The sequence below is a fragment of the Balaenoptera physalus genome (assembly GCF_965194825.1).
Source record: "Balaenoptera physalus genome assembly, chromosome: 13".
Lineage (NCBI taxonomy): Eukaryota > Metazoa > Chordata > Mammalia > Artiodactyla > Balaenopteridae > Balaenoptera > Balaenoptera physalus.
Window position 1 is genome coordinate 86,339,743 of NC_138892.1, and position 20,742 is coordinate 86,360,484.

Below are 20,742 nucleotides of genomic sequence, written 5' to 3' on the forward strand. Positions count from 1 at the left end.
GTGGTTAGAGAAAAGATTTTTGTGCTGTTGTATGTGTGTGATTGTAGTATGGCCAGAGGCTCAGGGATATCTGTTTACTTACTCCTTCCTTAATTCTGGGAAGAACCAAGAGTTTTATTTGCAAAGATATCTATTAAAATTAGACTCCAACTTCATTAATTGCTGTAGACCTTAAGTGGGCCTCCTGACTTCCTCAAATGAATTTAATTCCTGGAACTTGTTGAGTCAGATGGGTCTGCAGGAGAATGTGAGGGCTAAACCCCAGGAAAGGACCAGATTTCATATTAGTCACATAGAGTAAGAGAGAAGAGAAGAGGTCATGGTGGGTGTTGGCTTTTATGGCGGCTGCTTGTGGTTCATTCATATCAGCACTCACTCCTCTCTTATGAAGGAAGAAGCTCAGTGTTTCCCAAACTGTGGTATGTGGCTTGTGGAGAAGAGGCAACTGATAATTTTAAAAAATAAATTAGGAAAGAATACAAAATATCAGAGTGCATCTCATAGCGTAAAGGTAACTTTTGCATTAGTTTTACAAATACACTCACATACATGTATTTGCATGGTGGGTTCATAGAAAAAAGTATTTGAAAGTCACCTGATCTAACTCAACCAAACATTATGTGATAGACGAATACCTGTATAAATCCCGAGCAAGTGTTCATTCATTCCCACTGATATTTTCAGATGGTTAGTGAATTAAATATTTTATCCAAAGAAAAGTTAAAGAAAATGGAAATAGCCTAAGAGAGAAATAAAATCAAAAGAAATTTACAGTGTCCACCAAATGATTTTCATATCTTTAAAGACTATATCATGTGGGAAAAAAGACTAAATAGCTGAAGTTTTAGAGAGGCAGGTTTTTTTTGTCTTGTCAGGAGAACTTTAGAACAATTATTGTGCCTGACCACATGGACATGTAGCACCCTGCCCAGATGTAACATGTCTAAAAGGAAATCACTCTTCCTTCACAGTGTGAAATAGGTGTCATTTAAAAGTACCATTGTCCATCTACTGACCCAACTCACCCATTTCAGGCATCTGTGGTCTCCCTTCCCTCTCTTCTTCCACTTTCTGTATGTCATCGTTTGCCAGGTCTTGGCTATTTTGTTTCAATATTGCTTCTGGTATCCTTACCCCATCACATGCCCTGTTCATCTCTTGCTTGTTCTCACTCTTCTATGCCCTTGTTCCCACCTCCATCTGATGTATCTTTGTCACAGGTAGGCAGGGTCACACAGGTCCTTTAACACAGTGGTTCCCTATTTTCTACAGAGTAAATTCCAGACTCTTTAGCATGATATTCCCAGTTCCTTCTTTTCAGACTGCACCTCTTACACTCTCCTCTTCCATGTCTTTAAGTGTCAGCTGGCAGTTGGAGTACTTATTTCCTGGACATGCCATCAGCTTTCTGCATCTGCCCTTTGTTCATTTCCTTTGCAAGGATGCCTTTTCTGTCCACTCTTACCTGCCAGGTGAAATCTGTATAGTTAAGTGTTACCTTGTCACCGAAACCTTCTCTGATCAGCCCCAAGCAGCTCCCCCAACAGAATTTAATTGTTTCTTTGTCCAGTTTATGGCATTTACCACTGCCTCTGCTATAGCACTTACCATGTCACATAAGGGGCAGCTGTGTACAACCTAGTGTGTGTCAGGACTCTTCATCAGTGAACTGTCCTGTCTCCACAAAGTGGTGCTTCAGAATTTTGGCTCTGAAGTCAGATGGTCCTGGGGTCTATTTCCAGATCCCACCACTGAACAATTGTGTAACCAGAGGCAAGTTACTTTATCTCTTTGGGCCTCTGTTTTCTCATTAGCAAAATTAGCCTGATAATAGAACCTATTACATTGGCTTGCTGTGAGGATGAACGGAGAAAATCCAGGGGAAGTCCTCATACTTCGCCCTGAGAGCTGATAAGCACTACTGGCCTTTATCTAGTGAAAGCTCACTTTTCCTCGGGGCTCTGTCCCTCAGGACTCCTGTTATGTCACTGAGATCAGATCATGCCATTATATTCTACATCGTTTTGTTTTTCTAGGAGGACACATCTCACAGGGTGATTTTGAGAACCAGCTTTTTAACAACATGAGCTGTATGTGCTAAGCTGTAAATTCGGAGTCTGAACGTCTTGCTTGATTCTGAGTTTTTGGAGATGTTATAGAACTGTGATCTGCAAACTTTTCTCTTGACAGAGCACCAGTGCAGAAGTCACCACTGTAAAATTAATTGAGTCTTTGCCCAAATTATAGCAAAAATAGTAAATGGGTAGACTGTCTTGATGTTCCTTTTTTTTTTTTTTTATTCTAATCACAAAAACTGCCTGTTTCTACCAAGCCCTAGCAGTGAAAAATAGCAATTCTTATTAATGGAAACTGGAAAGCAGCCCATTAATGCTAAGGTTCCAAAGTTGTGTACTGCTACTGTACTATACAGTTACTGTGATATAGTACATAGAAAATAATATAGTATGACATAATATAATAAAATGTAATATACTGCAAATATTCATGTGCACTGGGATAAACTGACTATAAAACAAAGGTTTTATAATACAAAGTTTATAAGCTGAAGTATAATTTTAAAACTTCAACAACATGTATCTGGTTTGCTTTATACTCTCAAATAATAGTGTGATTTTTTTTCCTCTAGTATATGATGTTAGTATATAGCTTGAAGAGAAACCACTGTCCTATTAAAGTTTAATGTTTTCTTTTAAGGTTGATTAATCATACAAAGAAACTGATGGAGAAAGAAGAAAAATTGTGCATTAAAATTCTTCAAACTTTACGAGAAATGCTAGAGAAGAAAGACAGCTTTGTGGAAGAGGTATTTAAAATTTTTTCTTAGTATTTGAAAATAAAATAGAATTTCTAGAATATTATAATGAATGGATTACAATAGGCTATTATATAATTCCTTGCATTACGTATTAATGGTGTTGTATACTTAGATGAATTAGATAATTTGAGTTTTTATGCTGTTCAACTCTCATGTCTACTTTGATTTGAGAAGGAACTAAGATTAGAATGACCCAAGTATTTGGTTTATTTTTTATTATATTTTATCTTGATTATGTATATTTTTCTCATATAACATCAACAGACCAAGTAAATTTTTTTAACAATGAGCAACTGAGATGCGTTACTAAGATTCTGTATAAAGTTCTGCTGCGTATTGAAATGGTCTGTGCATTTTGGAATATGTTGATTTTTCATTGTAAATATATGTTCATGTCATTTTCTATAATATTATGCCAAGTATTATAAAATAATACTGTTTTAAATAAATGCAACTGTAAGTTTCTATTCTTAACTGTATTAATGTAAGTATTGCACAGATGACTTTTCAGGGACTATCAATTTATAGATAATAATTGTCAGTCTGTTATTAAAAATGACAGCTCAGTTGCTCATTAAGAGATAGCTAGCAGCATGTTTAATACCCAACGTGATACACTTAAATATAAAATATATATCTAGTGTAGGTTTTTTTAGCTAGCTACCTTTACCCTTTACTTTTATGCTAGGTATCAAACATAATTTGTACCATGCTCCTTAATAATTTTTTGGTCTGTTTCTGTAAATACTAATCATCTGCTGTGTTTAAAATTGGAAGGATTTTATTTTTATTTATTCATTTATGTATATGCTATCTAATTCCAAAAAGATTGTAGTGGTAGGGTTTTTTTTAAAGTATTCTTGTAGAAAAGAAATACAGTGGAATCTTGGATGTTAATAGAAGGGGCATAGCTTCAAAATACAGCATCTGAATCAGATGTTTCTTCAGTAATCAAAATGACTTCAGTTTTGTGTTAGTTCATTTAATCTATATTTGAGAAACATCAAAATACAGGTGAGGTGGTCAGTGCAGTTTTAGCAAATGTTTCTGTGACATAGGACTCAAGAAATATGCTTATAAGTTTGAGAATATGGTATCCTTTAAAAAAAATGGTACATAGAGTTCCTTCGGACTTCTTGTTGTTTTTCTTTGGTTCCTCAAAATATTGCTGTAGATTGTTTGATTTTGGCTGACGTACTAGATCCTAAAGGTAGAAAAATGGGATCATATGAATTTTTGACAGAAGAGTGAGGTTTATGATAACAGTAACTTGTGCTTAATGGGAGATACATAATAAGCCTTCCAATTTTATATAATAGATTATTATTGAATTTCTCTAAAGGAAAGTAGGGAAGAAATCAAGTAAAATTTTACTCTGACTAGTCAAGAGTATTTCAGCAAATCTCCCAAACCACCCTAAAATAAATCACGCTGGCAACTCTTTCTCCTTTCCATTCCCAGGGGTGTCACTAGTTCAGGCTTTCATTTCCTCTTGTCTAGAAAACTCCAATAGCCCAGCTCCCTGAGACCTCCTGAAGGGAAGCAGGGCTGCTGTTTTCATAACTCCAAGGACACCATTCCCATCACGCATAATATGCGTGGCACCCTTAGGACACGGTCCTAAGGGAAAGGGTCAGATGAGAAAGGCTATTTGGGCTCATTCACTCAGTCAGCTCACACACACTGTGAGCAACTATTAAGTGCCGCTTCTTGTGCCTGGGCAGTGGGGAGAAGGTGACGAATGGCACAGCTTGCTAAGGGCCACCACGGGGTACATTTCACATGCTAGCGGACTCCTGTCGCAATCTGCAGAGATCACGAGAGCCTTTCAGGAACCTTCAGGGGCTCTGCACTGCCTTGGTGTTCCAGGCTCTCCATGGTGCCCCCTATGCTTCCCCACAGACTTCCTCATCCATTAGCCTCTAGAAATCTGTGCCACTCAGTGTGCCTGCAGTGTCCCTCAGGCTCTCCCTGCACTGAGCCTTGCTACATCCGGAATCAGGATTGTTAAAATCCAAACAAGCCTCAATATCCCTAGTGTTATCTTTGTGAAGGAGCAAATGAGGAGTACTTATCAATTGTTTTTGCCAAAGGTGACTACTTTCTCAATAGAATTAGCAAAATACTTTGTACCTCTCTTTTAAGACACTGTACCTGGGTGTTTTAGTTCAAGTTCCTTGTTTTATAGATGATGTCAGTGAGACCAGAGAGGTTATGTGATTTGCTCAAGGTCACACGGCAGTGTCAGAACCAGGGCTTAAATTGGAACTCCTTCCTCTCTGCCTAATCTTATTTATTAGATCACAGCCAACTTTTACGAATGGTGTATATCACTATTAAGAAAGGTTAATATATTTTGTCCAGCATGTTTTGGGGTCCAGATTTTAAGTCATAGGCAGGCAGAACATAGCAGAATATAATATCCAAAATAGATAAAGGTTTAGAAAACCTCTAAGAAAATATTAAAGAATATGGAAGTGTAGTCATTAACTTAGAAAGAAAAACCTGAAAGAGACTTATAAGTATCATTTCTTAATTTCCATGTTTACTAAAGACAGAGTAAGAAAAAAATTTTTAGCTGAAAGAATTCTACATCTTAGACAACTTTTTCATTCTAAATGTTTTAGAATGAGAAGCATTCCTACTAGTGGAAGGAGAAGACTTTTTCCCCCCCAAGAAATTTTTTTAAAAAGCATATTAGATCCAGAATGATTCAAATACCTATGCTGGGAAAGAGACAGGCCTGGACGATCTCTACATGTTGTCAGTTGGCCCGTCTTACACAGCTGGTGTTCCGTTATCCGTGCCAGTGGAGGGGACCTAAAGGACTCGCCAGTCTGGGGGAAATGGGCTTGGGAAACAGATTCAGAAACTGGTCAAAGCTATTATTTTACAACTTATCGTGTATTCTCAGAAAAAAATTGTGAATATCAGTCCTGGGATAACAGGTGGTTGTGTTTTCATGATCATATTAGTTTCCTATTTATCAAAAAGTTAGTGGTTTACAACCCGCATGTTTATTATCTTACGATTTTAGAGGTTGAAGTTTAAAATCAAGGTGTTGATTGCGTTCTCTCTGGAGACTCTAGGAGAAAATTCGTTTCTTTGCCTTTTTTAGCTTCTAGAGGCCTCCTGTGCTCCTTGGCTCATGGCTTCTCCCTCCATCTTCAAAGCCAGCAGCAGTAGTATCTTCAACCCCCCCCTCCCCCCGCCCTCTCTCTCTCTCTCTCTCTCTCTCTCACACACACACACACACACACACACACACACACACACACACACACATACACACACAGACTCCATTGTCACATCCCCTTCTCTGACTCTGACCCTCCTGCCTCCCTCGTATGAGGACACTTGTGATTACAATGGAACCACCTAGATAATTCAGTATAATCTCCCCATCGAAAGATCCTTAACTGAATCACATCTGCAAAATTCACTTGCTATATGTAAGGTAACGTTCTCAGGTTCTGGTTGGTTAGGGCATAGACATCTTTGGGGATGGCTATTATCCAGTCTATCACAATGATCCTTTTACTGACACTGAGAAATGACATGTAGAATGTAGATGGAGAGCTTACCTGTGGCTGATTAAAATGTAAGGCAGTTTACATGTGAATGAATATGACAAAAAATGCTTTGACTGTATAGCACTTTGCTGTTTTCAAAGTATTTTAAAATATTTTGCTACCTTTCAACAGTTCTAGGAAGTATATAGAGCAGGCAGTGTTATCTCCAGGTTTGTAATGTGGAGGGACTCAGAGAATTGAATTGCATTGTCACATACATTACCTAATACCTGGTTGTCTAACGCTTAATCAACTGGATTTCTTCTGTCTGTGTATCGAAGCATTCCCAAGAGATCTCTCAGAATTAAAACAGAAAACTCACACCAGGGTTTTTCACACAAGCTATCCAAATACTACATTTGAGACTTCACTTATTTAAATTTAAAATCTTACCTTAAAAGAAAATCTCCATTTTCATTTTTATTTATTTGGTCTCTGATGCTGGAAGGTGTGTGTGTGTGTGTGTGTGTGTGTGTATAGCTGGTGAAAATTTAAAATTAGAGCAATGAAGCAAATTTGCTTCATGGTTGAAACAGATGTCCTTAAAGCAATCTGCGACTTTGAGACCTAGTTTTCTGATTTTGTTAGCCTTCTATGTATGATATATTAAGGAAAATCATCATGTAACTATGTTTTATCTGGCATTTAGTCTACCTTAAAAACATTTACAATTTGTAATCCCTTTGATTACAATTCCTAAATTAATTTTACTTAATATTCTTCCTTGCTTTCGTGTTCCTTTGCACCAAAAGGATGAGAGAGAAGATGTGGGTGGCAATATCTTGAAGATTCCAAAGAATAGTATAAGTAAATGAAAATTGAATTTTCTGTTAGGCATGCCTGTGTGAAATCCAGTGATCACCTCTGTACCGTTTGTTATAAGTTACAGTACTTATTTTTATTGAAGGTTAAAACATGAAAATTGTATATTGAAAGTCCCGAAGGGGGAAAGTTAACTAAGTTTTATAAAAATTTTATAAAGTTTTGTTTGTTGAGGCGATTCCGGTAGAAGAGCAAGAAGTTACAAAGGATATATATAACTCTACCTTGGACGCTCAGTGTTCCTTTGGGATGGGTTCTGTTTGACAGGCTCCTTTAAGGTAACAACAGCAGGCATGTTTATTTGCACTTAAAAAAAATATGTATGTTGGAAAATGTGGGCGGGGAAAGAGAAGAGAAGGAATGTTTTAAAAATGGCTTCAAGGCAGTATGATTTCTCATGTTCTCCATCCTCAGCGCCATGCCGTTCTACACTTATTTCTGTGACTCTCGACCACAAAATAGAAAGACCTGGTAGGATGTGTGTGCTGCTCAACAGAGTGGCTTAATTATAGCATCACACCTTAGGTTTGTGTACTTCGAGGTATTTTAGGTCCAGGTGTGAGTGAGGGTTCCCCTGAGGTGGTCAGGAGATAGAAGGAGCTGGGTGGATTGGATAGAGGTGGGCTGATGGGAGGTGGAGCAGGAAATAGGAAGGACTGTGTTCAATGGATTGGTTTGGTTTTAAGGATTTTTTTTGGTCGATTTTCTTCACCTTATACTCTTCAGTATATAATTCTATTAAGATTTATAGAGCATTACAAACTATTCCCTCTCCTAAAAAGGGAGAAACACATAAATCATAAATAGTAAAGATGTCTATAAGATCTGATCCTGAATATATAAAATTCATAGTTTCTGTACTGTAGAATTGAAAAAGGTAATGAGTACTGAAAATATTCCCTGGTAGCCTGTGGAACTGGTGATTTACGGTCTCTTTCCTTACATTGCAGTCAAAGAAGTTGACCTATTTAGAATGCCAATCTTAATTTCCCCTGTGAATATATTCCTGTCTACTCGTAAGTTACACTGACAATACATGTAATCTACAGGACGACAAAGATATTTAGTCAAGTTCAGTATTCTTAAAATGTTCAGGTTTGAAGTGCCATATATCCTTGGAATATTATTGCAAAGGGATCTAGAAATCACCTCTACTCTCGTGTAGTTTTATGCTCTGGTTTTTATAAAGTAATGATAGCTAGCATTTATTGGGAGCTTCCTGAAAATCAGATACTCTTCCTGATCCTTTATATTATTTAATCTTTAACTCTTTGTCATAGGTAGTATTATATCTCTCTTTTACTGATGAAGAAACTGAGGTATAGAGTTTAAGGTCACACATCTAGTAGGTGAAGAGAGCTGGTATCCCACCCAAACATTTTGGCTCCTGAGGTCTTAACTAGCACGTTAGAGCCAAACAGATGATACGACTTATAATCACAACTCTTCTGTTTTCTCAGATATTCAACTAAATAAAATGAAAAGTTCTTTAGTTTTGTTCTTGATAAAATTTGTATGCGTGAGTACTGGAAAGCATAGACCATTTATTCAGTGAGCTGCTAAGGAAAGGCTTGAAGCTTTTAGACTGAGCTGTTAGGGAACAATATGATGCAAGAGCTGTGCAGATTTTTAAGATTTATTTTTACAGACCTACAGATCAATATCTGAGCTCCCCAAGACCCACCCTGTGATCATGGTCTGAGTTGCTAGTAGGCTGAATATTATATATAAAAGTTCTAAACAATGCTTTATAAGATGACATGGTAGATAGCCCCTTGTGGAAATGTGGCATTCAGCAAACAGCATAGCATCTGATTGAGAGCTGTGATCTTTATGAATGCCCAGGTGGGATAGGTGATATTTACACATTGAATAATGCTGGCAGACAGAGGCTTCTTGATTTGAAAGTTGGTATGTGGATTGATATGGAATAAAGATCTTTAAGAAATGATGCCTTGAGTTATTTTTAAAATATCTTCCATCTTTTAACTCAAAAATTTACTGTCAGCTGAGTTAACCAGATTTTATTTTTTTCCTCAGCAGGAAAAAAATCACTGTAGTTAATCTTTTATTTCTGATATTGAGGAGCAGCAAAAAGAATGTCAGATATGTACCAAGGAACTTAACTCCTTCATCAAATATGCAGACTTCTCAGTCCGGACAGTAATCACATTGTTGCAAATTTGTAAATTGTATCAAGCTCCTCTTATTGTAAGAGTCTGTGCAGAATCATTCACCTTCTATGCATATACTCATTTCACTTTTTAGGAGGCAGATAAACAGATTTAAATAGAATTGTTGTACAGAGTGCACTGTAGCTTAAGGATTTGATAATAACTGTTTTGCTAAGGGAAAATAAATTTCAGTTTTAGCATCAGCTGCATTTTGTAGAATTTTTTTAAAAATACATTTTAGAGGTGAGTACAGTTTTTCCCCTATGTTCTAATGTTTTTTTTTTTAAACTAGATACAATAACTGCTGTACTTTTGTGCTACCATTCCTGTATTGTGAATGTGTGAGTGTGTGCGAGTATGTGTGTATTGTGTTTTAACTAGGTAACAAAATGGTTGGAAATATGAAATTATGTTGATGTCTCCTTACAGTAAGAGATCTGTTTTAGAAATATAATTGGTATACTCTTCCACTTTGGAATTTTTATTTTATATTTTTATCTGGGCAAAAAGACTTTGATCATTCAGGTGGGCACAAAGGAAATAATTACGTTTACAAATTTACTCTTTAGTTGCTGAGCTGGCTTGGTCGCTTGTTAGGCCATCAAAGTGATACGTTTATCAGATTTATTAAAGTCATTGTAACCTCATTATTACAAAAATTATCAAGTTCTTAATTACATCTTGCCTTTACTCTCCCACTTAAAAATCTGACATAATAACATCACTGCCCCAATGATTTTTTGAGATATGCTTTGATTCTGTAGAGATCAGTGACTAAAAGATCATGTTGAAAATATTATGAATACTCAAAAATTAGCCAACTATTTATTGCCTCCAGTAAGACACTTGGTAGTTAATGATTGTAGGTGAAAAATGGTATTGTGATTAAAAATTAAACATGGATAATATAAAAAGTAAAAAAAAGTGTAAGAAAAGAAAAAAAATAAAAGAAAAAACACTAAAATTAATATATTACTAAACTATCGTGTTAATTATTTCTACCTAAATCTAACCTAAACTCTTTTTCAGGATGCATTCATGATTAGTTTCTTTTAACTCCATATTATTCTAGTTTGTAATCATTTCAGCACTTATAAAATCATCTCTGTCTTGTTAGTACACTAACAAGACCTTTTATTATCCTGCCTTCTGAAGGATTTCTTGGGTGTGTGTTGTTATTTTAAATAAATTAGAAACTCCTTGAGGATGGGTCTGATACATACGATGAAGAAATGCACAGAAGGCCTTTCAGAGCTGAGATTCTGTAAAGGTCTGGTTCTGTATTTCTCTCCAGTCCCACTCCACACGCCATAAGTGTTGTACTATTGAGGGCAGAGACGGGCAATCTTATTCGCTGCAGTGTTCCCCATGGCTGGCACTGTGCCCTGCACACAATCATTGCTCAATAAGTGTTTGTGGACTGACTGATTTACACATAGTAGCAATAAATGTTAGCGACTGTCTGCTAGTACAGCACATGGCCCTTCACTAGTCACATCCAAGAAGTGGGTTCTAGAAGTATCACTTCAGTTCTACTTTGCATCTCTTTGTAACCCAGGACATGGTAGGTTTCTTGGTACTTGGCACACCTGCAGAGTTGGGCCAGCTGCAGGGAGAGCTACATACAGCTTTGAGCACTGGTGAAGGGGATTATCTTGCAGCAAATGCTTTGTCTGATGGGCTGTGTAGTCTTTGCTTGCTCTCTGGCTTGGAAGGGAAAGAAGTGGGGAATCCCCAGACATAGTAACGTGGGTACTCAGCTCAGGGAAGCTGCGGCAAAGGCAGGATGACTGGATCTGGAGGCAAGCAAATGGGAGGAAGGTTCCGGCCACTGGGCTTCTCTCCCAGGAAGGGCCCCGCTCCCCGAGAAGGGACTGGGAAGAACAAGCAAGGAACTTAGGCCACACAAGAAGGGGGAAGAGCCCACTGTGAAGCCAGGAGAACCTGAGAGCAACTGGGGCTCTGGAGAGCCCCTGCTGAACTGGTCACTGAGTTTGTCAGGTTAGCTAGTATAAGTAGCTGTAGAGACCACTAACTGTTGATCTCAAGCAGCACTAGGCTGTCCTGCCACGGGGCAAAATTGGTGTTTGGAACTGTTCTGCTGTTACCGCCGTAACGAGGAAGAGGGATGTAAAGGCTTGAAGCAGATCGGGCCGGAGACATTTTACTTTTTCTGTCTGATACCTTCATCTCTGGACTACTACTTGAACAGGTCCTCACAGAGGAGACACCCGACCTAGTACATGAGGCACTAAAACCACATTATTGTCCTTGCTGTTATTTAACTATTGTTGATTGTGCATCTCTAAAGAAGCCATTTGCAAAGTAACAATGTGTCTGTGGGCATTTGGAGCCTCACAATAACTCTCTGAGGTAGGAAAATATTTTTTAATCTCCATTTTATAGATAAGAAAACTGAGGCCCAGAGTGTGGAATGATCTGGTAACAATCATATGATTCATAAGTGGCAGAGCTAGGGATGAATCAAGGTGTTCTGATTCTACTCTGTATATGATCTACTCTGTAAATGATCATTTAAATTTGATTTCACCTTGTGAAACCACCTCTTTCAGACTTTCAGTTCTTTTACTACCTCTAGAAACCTGAAGGTTCAAACAATCTTGAAAAAAAAATTTAAAAAGCAAATGTATTCTTATTCTTTTTTAGGTACATACTCTAAATAATAGCAATAGCTACAACTTCTGTGGTGTTTACTATATAGTAAAAGCCAGGTGCTTGTATAAATGCTTTACAGTGTTAATTCATTTAACCTCCGTAACAACACACTGAGGAAACTGCAGCACAGAAAGGTTACGGAACTTGTCCGAGGTCACACAGCAAAAAAATGGTGGAGCTAGGGTGAAAACTCAGGCCTTCTGGCTCCAGAGCCCATGTTTGCAATCACTGCGGGAGGCTGCCTTGCATTCTAGTCTGGTATCAACTTACAAAGCCACAAGAACGTCACTCACAGCTGTCAGAGGAAAACTATTTTCTTGTTTCAAGTAACACAAACAACCTTAAGATATTTCTTCTTGTGTTTAATGATTTTGAACAGCTACCATTTGCTGATTTCTTCAGGGTAGGCTCGGTTTTTGCACATTCCATCTGGTACTTGAAACTCTCAAGCATTTTTGGATAAATCTTGGTTACTTACACCAGAACAGCATACAACATTTTGAATATTTGCAGATTGCTCAGTGCGATGTTAGGTTTATCTTTTCTCAGTTGTTCTTAGCCTTTGGCTGAGTTTTTAATTAAAACTCAAATTACAGACTAGACTAGTTCTGCAGCCACGGAGTAGGGAAAACAGACATGATGTGTTAATGAACACATCCTGGCAGCTTGGTTTAATGAGCTGGTGGCACAAAAAAATCTAAGTGAGGGCACGTGACAGTTAAAATCTAATCGAATGCTTGTAATTAATATCAGATAGATGGGATAATATTGATGATTCTAACTCAGAGACATGTACTTGTAAATTTCCATCCCAGGTATTGAGTCAATTTCCCTTTCTCTCAAAATGCCAGAGTATGTTCATATGGTAACCAGAGATGTGCTTGCCAGAAGGTATGTGGTAACCAGCAGTAATCTCACACTTGGGTGTACCTTTGAGAAGGATGCTTTCTTTAGGCTTCTCATCATCTTCCACCACGGTGCATGCAGTCATTTATTCATTCAACAAATGGGCTGCACCATATGTAGAGTCGGCTGAGATTCCCTGTCCCCTTGGCAGAGTTAGGTAAGACCTCGGGCTGTTGGCCAATTGCCCACTCTCTGGAACGAGACCTGTCAATTCCATACGCTTTTGCCATTCAGGGCACAAAGTGTAAACACTAAGCCCTTCCTCCGGTCCTGGTCCCGCTGCTGTCTCCATGGCATTGCCCATCTTCTTGCCCTGACCTTGCTATTTCTCTCCTCCTCTGTCTCCCGGGCTCTTCCTCTCCACTCTGTCCCTCTCAGAAGGTGCTCCTATGTCATTATCTTCTCCTCTATGTGTTCCCTCCACCTTCTTTTTTTAAATTTATTTATTTATTTATTTATTTATTGACGTATAGTTGATTTACAATGTTGTGTTAATTTCTGCTGTTCAGCAAAGTGATTCTGTTTTATATATATATATATACACATACATTCTATTTTATATTCTTTTCCATTATGATTTATCCCAGGATATTGAATACGGTTCCCTGTGCTATACAGTAGGACCTTGTTGTTTATCCATTCTTTATATAATAGTTTGCATCTGCTAACCCCAAACTCCCAGTCCGTCCCCCACTTTCTTACTTTAAATGAAGAGTCACTCTGCCTGAGGCCGCCCCTCTTTGTCAGCAGCTCTGTGGATTAGAGCTTTTCTCTCACACCCACTGTGTGAAGAGGCTTTGTCTTCTTGCTCTTTCTCCTGGTTGCTTCTAGACCACTTCCTCTGCTGTCTTTTACAATCTGAGGCCCTCTGACTCGATCACCCTGGCTCTGCCAGCATTCCAGTCCCTCCCTCTCAGCTCTCTGAGACTTTGGAACCTGGCTCCCCTTCTGTGTCCCCACCCCCAGACCTGCCATCACTGGGGCAGCTTCAGTCCACATGGGCCGTGCATCCAACACTCTGGCCTCTCAGGCCCTTGACCCCTGCATTTGCCCTGACCTTCTCGCCTCCACACCCATCACTGACTTCTTTGGCAACATTTTGGAAGTTTTTATCACCAGGAACCGCTTATTCCCCACAATAATGAATTCAGACATCCTGTTGGCTGCCCTTTCCTCTTTCCCATTCAGCTTGCTTATTTAACTACACCCATTATGACTGTCCTTTGACCTAATCAGAACCACTGACCCCTCTAATTTCCCAATTGTCCAGCTTGCTCCCTTCCTCTGCCTGTTAACCCAAGATTTCATAGTCACAAGCCCAACTGTTGAGCAGCTGTTTAAGGCGGGCCACTAACAAGCAGTCCTCACAAAACAGCATGGAAGACTGGAGAGTGGTTCCCCATGAGAGAATTGGAGTACTGTTGCCAAAAGGTAGGGGAAGGGTGCCAGGAAGGCCAAAACAACCGATGACCACTCCAGTTTCTTCTGCAATCTCTGCTTCTTGACAGATTGAGTAATTTCAATTATTTAAGTTGTTTGGCTGATTTTCTATTCATGCTCCACCTAACTGTATATGCCACGTCTTTCCAAATGAAACCAGAATTCTTGGCTCAAAGTTCCCTGACAGAAAAGCTTCTACTTCACTATATACACAGGCACTCTGTGTTCTCCAGAATTGAAATGGCTGAGGATATCTTTTCTCAGGCTGAGAAAACATATGGGCAAGAGTTTGCTACTTCTTGTAGTCTGTAGCCTTTTGACAAGACATCTGCTGTAACATTTTTTGCTCTTGGATCATAGACTGTTGTTTGCCAGTTGTTTTCATAAATATTAATCTTTGAAATCTTGACTGACATCTAAGTTGTTCTTTTTGGATTCTTTTCTTCTTTATATGCACCATCTTTAAATAATTGTGTCACTATATAACAACAAAAAAAAGGTTTTTCTTATGAAAAATTCCTACTTTAAAATCAAGGGCTAAAAGTTCTAATTCAGTAACTTATATGCTTTTTTATTTTTACATTTGAATTCTCCCTCCTTTTCCTTGACTTAACTAAATGTATTGCCATTGGAATAACGCTTCCGCATTAGTTTTGAGAAAAGTAGCCTTTCACTTCAGCCCTTGAAAGCCCCTCAGGAAGACATTGAAACTCAAATCCCCCATGCATTTGACTGAGTCCCAAGGTTGGTAACTACACCTTCTTTGTCTGAAACTATGAACTTGAGAACCAGATCATGCTTTTGAACTGGGCTACAAATAGCCTATTCAAGATGTTCACTAATGGTCTTAATTTCTAATCATACCTTTGCATGAGAAGATAATTGATAAGGCTGTGATGGAAGATACAGTGAGCACAACTGCCACCCTAGGGCCTTATCTAATGACTGTTGATAAGGTTTTCCAGGACCTGGGTGGCCTCTACCGTGCTCTAGGTAACAAGTGGAAAGCAGTGTGCATGCTTCATGCAGCTTTTAGGCTCATTTTTATTACGCATGATAGTTCCTGATGTATTGTACTGTTAACTCTGGGGATCAGTAATTCAGTCCACTTTAAGTTGTTTCATTTATTCCTCAATTAATAAAACATTTTTAAAAATTTTATTGGAGTATAGTTGATTTACAATGTTGTATTAATTTCTGCTGTGCAGCAAAGTGATTCAGTTTTATATATATATATATATATATATATATATATATATATATATATATATATATATATATTCTTTTTCATATTCTTTTCCATTATGGTTTATCACAGGATATTGAATATAGTTCCCTGTGTTATACAGTAGGACCTTGTTGTTTATCCATTCTCTATATAATAGTTTGCATCTGCTAACCCCAAACTCCCACTCCATCCCTCCCCTACCTACCTCCTCTCCCCCTTGGCAACCACAAATCTGTCCTCAAGTATGTCTGTGAGTTTGTTTCTGTTTCGTAGATACGTTCATTTGTGTCATATTTTAGATTCCATATATAAGTGATATCATATGACATTTGTCTTTCTCTTTCTGACTTACTTCACTTAGTATGATAATCTCTGGGTCCATCCATGTTGCTGCAAATGGCATCATTTCATTCCTTTTTATGGCTGAGTAGAATTCCATTGTATTGGGTTGGCCAAAAAGTTCATTCGGGTTTTTCGTACGATGTTACGGAAAAACTCGAGCGAACTTCTTGGCCAACCTAATATATATGTACCACATCTTCTTTATCCATTCATCTGTCAAGGGACATTTAGGTTGTTTTCATGTCTTAGCTATTGTGAACAGTGTTGCTATGAACATTGGGGTGCATGTATCTTTTCGAATTATAGTTTTCTCCAGATATATGCCCAGGAGTGGGATTGCTAGATCATATGGCAACTCTATTTTTAGTTTTTTGAGGAGCCTCCATACTGAATAAAACATTTTTTAATCATAAGAATGAAAAGCCTCCATACAGATACCTGATCTTAAGGCTTATTAGCAAAGAGTTATCTGTGTGTTAAGCCAGTATGCCAAACACAGCAAGAGACTCATTTTAAGGGGAACCTATTTGTTCACAGTGCCGTGGGATCTTCTCTTCCTTAGTAAACTACCTGTTCAACATTGAATTTAATCTGTTTTTTAAAATAGCTTGCAAGATCTCATTACAAGATCTTGAGAAGGATACTGAATTCTCAGGTTTTCATAAGAGTATTTCTTTTTCTCATTTTTTAAGCCAGAATACTCTACTATTAAAGCAGAGTTAATAAATTGGAAAATATAGTAACTCACTGATGTGCGATGAAATTATTTCTTCAGCTCTATCTAGAATCATGTAAAAATTAGAGTAGAAGAGATTTTTACATTTTGCAGTCCTAAGGGGTGTGTCAGGGTCTGGGAATGTATCTCACAGTTGAGATCAAGCACAGTTCCCTCTGAGGTCTGTTGGCAAGAGTCAGCTCTCCTCGACCTCTGAAGTTTCCTGAAAGTAAAACGAGATTCACACGGTTGCATGCCATCCTGCTGATTCTTGCCAGGGATACTTTCTGGAAAGAGCATACTGAATATGTCTGCTGTGCCTGTATTTTAGGGAGAAAAGAAAATCTCACACAACTTGGGACCTATTCCAGGCCTGGGCAGGAAGTTGAGGAGTAGATGAAGGGCCTGCCCCAGGGAGGCCTCTGCCGCGGCGGCCAGTGGTTCCACGCAGCTGAGGGATGGGTGTTGAACGGTGTTCCTCTGGGTCAGGGATTAAGCACCAGAGAGGGGATTATTTGGAGAAAAGCCTGGCCTCACTTGTACCGTTTTAGTCAGATAACCACACCTCCTGAGAACGTGCCACCAGCTGCATTATACTCTGTGGTAAAATACTAAGGATTGACACGATACCACCTGCATTAGTTTTCTTGGGCTGTCATAACAAAGTACCACAGACTGGTAAACAACAGAAATTAATTTTTTCAGAGTTCTGGATACGAGATGTCCAGAGATCGCGGTGTTGGGGAAGTTGTTTCTTTCTGAGGACTGTGAGGGAAAGGTCTCTTCCAGACCTCTCTCTTTGCTTGTAGATGACCGTCTTCTCCCTCACGTCTTTACATGGCCTTCCGTCTGTACACGTGTCATGTTCCAAATCTCCTCTTCATATAAAAGATACCAGTCATATTGGATTAGGGCCCACCCTAGCGACCTTGTTTTAATTCACTCACCTTTTTAAAGCCCGAACCTCCAAGTATGGTCCTATTCTAAGGTAATGGGAGTTAGGACTCCAACTATGAACTTTTGGGTGACGTGATCAGCCTGTATTACCACCTCGGACTTTACTCATAGATAAGATGTGTATAAACGTTTTCTGTGTACGCTTCTCTTTTGCTCATTTGGTCGAGGGCAGCCAGAATGGACTGAGCAGATTGCTGGCATCTACAAGCAGAGATTTAGGAAGAGATTTATTTTTAAACATTATTTAAATCAGTCGAAACCAACAAAGAAACATAGAAAAAGGATTTTGCTTTCCTCTTCTTTCATATCTTGGATTAATGTTGAAAGAAAACCGTTGATTGGCATAAAAATGCCAGTGATGCTGGGAAGTACGTGGATAGATGTTTGAGCATAAAATTGAATCACTATATAGATCTGACTGGCTCTGAAAACACAAAATGGGAAAATTTTAAAACTTGATAGAATTTAATGTTTGTGATAGTCTTTAGCCTTGGCCTGACTTTCAAAAGCACAGTTCAGTTTTTTTCTTGGGCACTTTTGACAGTGTTTCAGTACAATCACAAAGAATTGGAAGTTTCAGATATGATCTTTGGAGTTTCTTTATTTGCTCCAAATTAAATTAAAGAATTATTCTGGAATATCATTTTAGCAATTTATCATTCTGGTCCTCTCATAAAAAATACACACTTAAAATCCTTCATTGAAAAATATACCTTTTGTAGAGGACGGGTTTCCTACTATTTGTAAACCACACATGCACAATTTTATTTATTTTGATAAGTGATCAGTTTTTTAAGTTGTTATTTCTAATACTCACATAAAGATAAAGCAAGGTTTTTTTAAATAAATTTGTTTATTTTATTTTATTTATTTTTGGCTGCACTGGGTCTTCATTGCTGCTTGCGGGTTTTCTCTAGTTGTGGTGAGCGGGGGCTACTCGTCATTGCGGTGCGCAGGCTTCTCATTGTGGTGGCTTCTCTTGTTGCAGAGCACGGGCTTCAGGCACGCGGGCTTCAGTAGTTGTGGCACACAGGCTCAGTAGTTGTGGCTCGCAGGCTCTAGAGCGCAGGCTCAGTAGTCGTGGCTCGCAGACTCAGTAGTTGTAGCACACAGGCTCTAGGGCTGGTGGGCTTCAGTAGTTGTGGTGCGTGGGCTCAGTAGTTGTGGCTCACGGGCTCTAGAGTGCAGGCTCAGTAGTTGTGGCGCACAGGCTTAGTTGATCTGAGGCATGTGGGATCTTCCCGGGCCGGGGCTCAAACCCATGTCCCCTGCACTGGCAGGTGGATTCTCAACCACTGCGCCACCAGGGAAACCCAGATAAAGTAAATTTTAAAAAACATAACACAACCAGGAGCACTACTTTTAGCCTAGCCTCAATGCCTTATTCCTTGTGCTTGTATGTGGGAGGAAGTGATAAGTTCTCCTTATTTTAAGAAAGAAGGGCTTCCCTCATGGCGCAGTGGTTGAGAATCTGCCTGCTAATGCAGGGGACACGGGTTCGAGCCCTGGTCTGGGAGGATCCCACATGCCGCGGAGCAACTGGGCCCGTGAGCCACAACTACTGAGCCTGCGCGTCTGGAGCCTGTGCTCCGCAACAAGAGAGGCCGCGATAGTGAGAGGCCCGCGCACCGCGATGAAGAGTGGTCCCCGCTTGCCGCAACTAAAGAAAGCCCTTGCACAGAAACGAAGACCCAACACAGCCATAAAATAATAAATAAAATAAATAAATAAATAAATAAAAAGAAAGAAAATGACTCAAGTCATAGTATTACTTTTGTAAATCTCCTGGTTTATAGAACATTTTTCTGATAGTTTAAAGCAGCGCTACTTTATTTTCTTAGGTGTAAAGTTTTTCTTTTTGTATATTTAAAATCAAGTCTCTCATTCTAACAAATGTAAGGTAAGTAGTATCAGAAAAATACTTCAAGATACATTCACAAAATAATTCCTTCTGTTTGTAAACAAGTGACTGTATAGCTAAATTAAGATTTTTGATCATTTTTGTTTTGATTTTTGTTGTAATCTCTCCCATGGGATTCTAAATGGTTACTTCACTAACTGCACAAGAGAAGGGAATTTTCTTGGATCATTCAGGTAAACGTTTATACATGTATGTAAAGCAGTAAACATGAGGCATAGAACATGGTAGTAGAAAATCAAAGGTGTATGTGAGAAAATATTACCTATAATTAAAAACTAGACTAAGGTACATTATTCTGGAAGTGGAGAGCCAGTCTGAGCTATATAAGAACAACCATCATCAGAGCATTTTTATGGATGTATCACAAAGCTAAAAGGACTAAAAAAAACCCAGGAGCATTTTTAAAAACCACTATTTATACCTGTCCACTGCTGAATTTCTCTAAGTTTGGTTTTTCACTCCAGTTTAATATACACGACCACTGTGTAGTAAATGAACGTTTAGAAGTAGGTTACAGACTTTAATGTGAAAATCTTTTTTCTGGTCTCATTGCTCACTGCTGTTATTTTCAGTACGTTTATTGAAATGTCTTACGTAATGCTGTGGTGTATTCCACTTGTCTGTACTTCACATTTGCCTTAGATATTTCAGCGGGCAGAATACAATGAGGTACATTAGGAAAGTCCGATGACTATTGATGGCATTACTAGGGAACGACATACAGAAGTGAACTTGCTCAGCTCCCAGACATTTATCTTTTCTCTTACTCTTAAGGATATTTAAGATAAACACAATTTGCTGTAATTGATTTATTTTACCAAATATACTAGATATACTAGATAGATTTCAGTGACCTGTGAAGAAATGTTATTCCAGTCAGCTTCCCCTTTCAGGTTTTCATAAGGATGGGTATTGTTATAACAAGTGACTAAGGAAGAATATAGGAGAGGATAATTAGGTAGATGCTGTTTTCCTGGGATGAGATGCAGTGTTCCTAGATGATCTAAGGGTATTGGATTTTATGTTTAGCTCTGTAGCCTCAAATGAAAATTCAGCACCCTGTGTGGTTCTAATTCAAACTATCTGGTAGTGTTAGTGTTGGAGAAGGGCCCTTAAATAGCATCATTCTCCCAAGATTTGTAACTATCGAGAG

At 38.6% G+C, this 20,742-nt stretch overlaps 1 protein-coding gene across 4 annotated transcripts in view; it reads left to right on the forward strand.

The window, feature by feature from the left end:
• The window catches only part of ITPR2 (inositol 1,4,5-trisphosphate receptor type 2), a 524,966-nt gene that overhangs the window by 301,256 nt on the left and 202,968 nt on the right, over window positions 1–20,742 (forward strand). For all 4 annotated transcript variants that reach the window (XM_082419574.1, XM_082419572.1, XM_082419571.1 and 1 more), the window contains one exon: window positions 2,716–2,824. In XM_082419574.1, coding sequence (XP_082275700.1) covers window positions 2,716–2,824 — 109 coding nt within the window. The remainder of the gene's footprint in view (window positions 1–2,715; window positions 2,825–20,742) is intronic.